Source organism: Seriola lalandi, unplaced genomic scaffold (assembly GCF_002814215.2).
Source record: "Seriola lalandi dorsalis isolate HSWRI2012SDOR001 ecotype SW California unplaced genomic scaffold, Sedor1 jcf7180002054973, whole genome shotgun sequence".
Lineage (NCBI taxonomy): Eukaryota > Metazoa > Chordata > Actinopteri > Carangiformes > Carangidae > Seriola > Seriola lalandi.
Window position 1 is genome coordinate 1,330,480 of NW_019525523.1, and position 6,054 is coordinate 1,336,533.

General features: G+C 43.4%; 1 protein-coding gene across 1 annotated transcript; it reads right to left on the bottom strand.

Moving 5' to 3' along the window:
* Positions 1-284: 284 nt before the first annotated feature.
* Positions 285-5,713, bottom strand: adra2db (adrenergic, alpha-2D-, receptor b). The gene has a single exon (XM_023396077.2). The coding sequence runs from the start codon at positions 5,251-5,253 to the stop codon at positions 3,982-3,984; it is 1,272 nt and encodes a 423-aa protein (XP_023251845.1). The 5' UTR covers positions 5,254-5,713; the 3' UTR covers positions 285-3,981.
* Positions 5,714-6,054: the final 341 nt, after the last annotated feature.

The window sequence follows — 6,054 nt, forward strand, 5'->3', positions numbered from 1 at the left end:
TCTCTTCCTACTGAAGGCATCTTTAAAACAGGCCATGAAAATACTTTCATTCAAAAAAACAAAATAAAACAGAACCCAATGAATGTGTGCAATACAGCTGGGCATTGTAGTTTTTGCAAGCATTACTCAAAATAGTGTTTTGAACTGGGACTATTTTCAGTAGTGGATTTGGTGCATTTGGGAGTATTTAAAGCAGCAGAGTGGTTCATGTGGGATTGACTCAAAATAATCTACAGTTCCCAAGTTTATGGTCAGGAAGGAACATATCACTCAATGCAACAGTGTGGCTTACTGATGTGTTTTTAATAGTTTTTGGACAACATTGCAGGTCTTTGACACAAGAATAAGCTACAGTATATCAGGCTTTGACCACACAGACAATACTGGATTAATTAGTTGAAAAAATAAAGAATATCACCTTACCTTTCCTTTAAAGATGCAAATGTTTTGCACCACAGCTCGCCTACACTGTAACACCTTCTGCAGCAGAGTTTGATGTTTGATAGGAAATGTTTTATAATGGGGATTTTGTTACCCTATGAAGAGGAGACACATCTGCACATGTTTGGATAGCAGAGACAAAAAGACAGAGGCCAGTAATCTGACCATCGACCATTGTCTGACGCCCCAAGTCAGGCACCGGTTGCTTGTGGTAAGCATGGCGATATATTAGAATGGCCTGGAGACGGTGAGCTCAGTCCCACCCTCGCTTCGACGTGACACCAGCTGATTTACACTAATGACCCACTGGCTCTTCTTCTCCACATGCGCAGCTTCCTGGGATTGACGTGAGTTTTGGCCTTGCTCGCCTCCAACCTTTATCTTGTTAGAGACAATTGAAAAAAGCAATTACCTGCAGATGCTGCATTGTGTCTGACAAACAAGGTAATGCAGCGGAGGACAACCAGTGACTGCTCTCTTCATCCCTCTCTCTCTCTCTCTTTTCCTAAGAGGCAGCTTTTTTTTTTTTTTTTTTACTCCACTGCACCCATCTTGAAACATTTATAACCACATCTCCTCCAACTATTGTGCCTACAAATAGCCTTCCCTACACTGCTGACCCTAAACAGCCCTGGCAGCCGGCTCTGACCATCCAGTCTTTCTCCCCTTTAAAAGGACTTGAATAAAGCTTTCCCTTCAGCATCCCACTCCAGGAAATGTTTTGGCTCTGTCCTGTTGGTCTGTTTCTCTCATTAAGCCTTTAGGAGGATTTGGGAGGTTATGGGTCGCCACAGCTCCACTTCTCTTCCTGAATCAGGCTCCAACTTTGTTTACAGTCTGGGATAAATAAAAGGCTTGGTAGATGGAAGTGCGGGCTGGAGAGTATTGCAAATCAACAGAGTGTAAACAATACCAATTTTCTCTTGAATAAAAACGCAATTAGCAGAGCATTTAGCTAATGAATAGTGACAGATTGCGAGGGATCTGCGTTTAGTTGTGTGTGAAGGTTTTTTTCTTTGGAGAAAATGATGATAATTTAACATGCCATGTTGCTCTAAGTCTCCTAGTTTGGACTCTGTAACATAGGTGAAGTGTGTAAGGGAGACATGCCTGTCAGTAACAGAAAACACTACATCTAATTAAAAGCATTGTGCTCCGTTCTTACTGCAGTGGAGCAGTTGATTAGAAAGATAATTGAACTGGGAAGTGAGATTTGCAAAGGGAGCTGCATGTCTTATCAGAGAGTAATCAGTATACTATCAGGAAGAAAATGACCTGTGAATGTCCATGTAAATATTTCCACCAAGGCTAATGCAATATACATCAAGGGAGATGACCATGCTCTCTGGAGAAATTAAATTACATACAACAACATCCCATTAAGTTGCACATATGCCAATTAACATCACTTGCATCCTGTTGAAGATGAAAATATACAAAGATAATTTTACCGCCTCTTGTGAGGACGACTTGCGCCAGACATTTAATTCGTTTCAAGAGTTTGTGAATCCCTTTGAGATAAAGTTTCCTTCCTCACACCAGCTCCACTTCTCTCAGACGCTCTCACTCTGCTCATGAATAAAATGGTAGCGCATGTCAAGAGAGAAGGAAATATGCAACCACCTTCACTCTTGTTTCTCTTGATGAGAGCTCAACAACACAATCATGAATATGAGCTCACCTCACAAAAACCACTTCATTAAACTTTGTTTTTTTAAAATTCCTTTCAAGCATCACACCACTCAAACAGGGTGATTATCTTTGGCAAGGCACCAGTGAGCCGTAGGAGAGCTTTGAAGACATTCCTAAGGAGATATAAATAGTGTATTTATCCCCAGCACCCCCATGCACACAATAGGCTGATATTGAGCTGGTCAGAATTCTCCTCACAAACCAGAGTGTTTTTTGGGGGGGTCTCAGAGAAGAGCAGGCCTTTTCATGCAAACTTCATCATGTATTCAACATTTCACGTATGCGTTATATCCCAGATGCATCGTGAGCCGAAGTTGTATGGAAATCAGCAGCTCAAATATAGCTTTGAATATAATCACATTTCCTATTCATGTATGCAACTTGCAGGAATGTCTTCATTGTAAATGACTGTATATTTTATATTTTTCCCATATAGCTTACTGACTTGTTCGTGCTGTCAATAATTTCTTAACTGGCAGAAAGTTGGAGCATAGCTGGGGTGATAATTTGTGGGCCTTTTCCTATGATAATACAGCTTTATAAAGCAGATGATTACAGCTTGAGGCATGGCTTGTGGATATTAAGCTATCTTATTGAACCAAGGAGATTTGATGGAGGATGGAAGTCCAGCTCCACCTGCAATAACTGTGTCCAGAGATGCTATTTTTAAGGTCGAGGGAGGATGTCTGTTTTTTTTTTTGTTTTGTTTTGTTTTTTTCAGAGCATCCTTCCTCTAACATGTTCAGGACTGTCGCAATCAGTAATATGTATTGAGTTTCTTTCTATCATCTTGCCAGATACTTTTCCTGCGTCAAAGACTGAAAAATGAATTTGGCACCACGATCTAAAAAAGACATCAGCGGGACAACATAACCCAGATTTAAACTCTTGTCCCATAACACTGAAATCAGGTTGTGCTGCAGTATTGTGATCTCACAAGGTTTAAATATTTACTGACAAAATATTGAGCTGAATTTTGTGCAGGTTGAAATGAAATACGCAGACTGATCCAACAGAGTTTGCACACGCAGGCCTCAGCTTGGCAATTGTTCTGGTGTGAGGTGGTGTGATGGTGTGGTGGGGGTGTGAGATTAGACTCTTACGTAAGTTTGGGGGTTCACTGATAAGAAATGGCCGAGAGCCTTGTTGGAGCTTTAACTGCAGCAAGCGAAGAAATATACATATCTGAAAGACATATAATGTCAAACACTCCAACCAGGCAGCATTCTACACTTGTGATAAACCCTGTTTTAATCTATAGGATTTTAATTTCATTTTTCCCTCCCGTAACACCTGCAGGCAGTGCTTGCTTGCTTATCCCTGTGCTTATATTTTATAGACAATGGAGATTTATCTTCTATTTATCTCAACACAAGAAACGCTCACTGTGAACCATCTGCCAGCACTGGAATCCAGTTATATACATGACTTCATTTTCACTACAGTAGCTCTTTCCTGTTGCTTGCTGCAACATAAAACATTGATCCAATGCAAGAATTTCTTTCTCAAAGGTTCAGATTTGCAGAACTTGTTATACAGTGACCTATATATTAAAACTTCGCATATCTCAAGTGGGATAAATATATCTGATGATTAAATTAATGACCATGTTTGATGCTTACATACGATGTGCAACAACACATCCCAATATTTGTCTTTTGTTTTGCTCCACTTTACATTTTATTCATAGACATTTAAATGTGTACACAAGACTAGATCTTTTTTTTTTCAATATGATAACAGTTACATTGAAATGATTTGGGCAGGGGAAATTGCCAAGAAGAATGAGTTCTACTAATAGGCCTATTAGTTTCCCAGCACTGTTGATAGATGTGTCCCTTTCAGTCATTATGTTCGTTTAGGAGTTCTGCATACGATTTTCTTGAAGGCTTTTCTGAAATCCCTGTTGAAAATAGTGTATATTATGGGGTTCACGGAACTGTTGCAGTAGCCAATCCAAAAGAAAAGGTTGAAAAGTGCTCTTGGGATGTAGCAGCTGTCTCTGCAGATCGCATGCAGGCTGTAAGTGAAGAAGAAGGGGAACCAGCAAAGCACAAACACCCCCATCACCACCGCCAACACGAAGGTGAAACGCTTCTCCCGCATCTGGGCCACTTTGGTCTTGTTGGCCGCGGCCAGCTGTTGTCGCTCAGCTGGATTCTTCTGCTGCGGGTAGAGCTGCGACGCCCGGGCCGAAGCCCACGAGAGACGGCAGTTCTGAGGCGGGCAGCAGTCCGACCCCTCCACCTTCCTCCGCTTGGTGAAGCGATGATTGCGGGGTTTAGTATCCGACGCACAGCAGCTCTCCTCCAGGTCGATGTCATCCAGCTCCCCCTGCCTTTGCTGGTGGCTGCCCGAGCTTTGGCTACTGGGGCTCTCCATCTCAAACCGGTCCTTCCTGACGAAACAGGTCTCTGACTGAGAGGGCTGCCTCTCCAGGCCGTTCTTGGCCACGAACACGGTGGAGGAGCGCTGCTTGGCCACTTTATAGATCTTACAGTAAACCAGAATCATGATGAGACCCGGAGCGAAGAAGGACACCAGGCAGGAAGAGAGGATGTACCAGGTCTCATCGTTCAGTTCACACTCCCGTTCGTCATGTTTGGTCATGAGAAGAGGAGGAAAAGAGATGATGGCAGATATTAACCACACTACAGCAATCATGGACTTGATGCGCTTAGGTGTCCGCTTCAGGTTGTAGCTGACTGCCTTTGTGACTGACCAGTAGCGGTCCAGGCTGATGGCGCACAGGTGCACGATGGATGAGGTGCAGAACAACACATCCAGAGCCAAATAGAAGGCGCACCAAGTGCTTCCAAAGTACCAGTAGCCCATAACCTCGTTGGCGAGAGAGAAGGGGATGACCAGCGTGGCCACCAGGATGTCCGCGGATGCCAGAGACACCAGGAAAAGGTTCTGAGGCGCACGGAGAGCCCGGCTGGTCAGCACCGCCACAATCACCAACACATTACCGACAATGGTCACCGAAATGATCACAGAAACCACCAGGATGATGAGCGCAGTGGCTGCCTGAGTGTGTGGCAAAGCAAGCGGTGCGTCCGTTGTGTTCTCATCGTTGGAAATGTTTTCCACTAACTGATTTAACTGGGTTAAATCCATGCTGGCTCCAGTTTGTCCTTTCGTACCATGTTGTTGTTTTGCACCCTTCTACTTCCCAAGAACAGCAACGACTGGGTGCGCTGAGCTGCCTGCCACTAACGCACGGGGATACGTCGTGCGTAATACTCCTTGTCAGTGCAAACAGAGTGTAGCTCACTGAAAACACTACACATGCACAAACGTACCTCCTCAAATATTAAACCCTTCATCACAGGTCCTCCAGATAGTCCCGTCGCGCACACCGTGTTCCGAATATAAACATACTTATATCACAAAGGTGAGGAGAACAAGAGTTCACAATCCACCAGTAAAGACATTCCTCCAAGATCACACCGCCGTGCGTAATGCTGCTTTTGCGCTTTGGTGAACAGCATCGATTTGGAGAAGCACGGGAGATGCACACTGCTGGTGGAATGAATGCCCATACAGGAGTGAGGTGACATCACAGGGAGGACCAACCCATCTCTAAACTTAAAGGAGAGAGAGAGAGAGAGAGAGAGAGAGAGAGAGAGAGAGAGCATTGTTTAGACAATTAGATATGAATTTCTTTGATTGTTAGTTTTTCTTAGGTGAGCCCTGTGGTTGTTGTGTTTGATTTCTCTCTTTTCATGTGTAACTTTTCTCAGCATTACATAGGTTACATCATGCTGGGAGTGTAGTGCAGAACAAAATGGCCACTGTAATCATTTTAAATGATTTATTAAAAAAAAAAAAAAAAAAAAGTTTTCATGCCACTGGCAGCGGTTTGACCGGGACACTTAGAATGACATGGCCATTGAGAGCACAGCTGGAGGTTTCTCT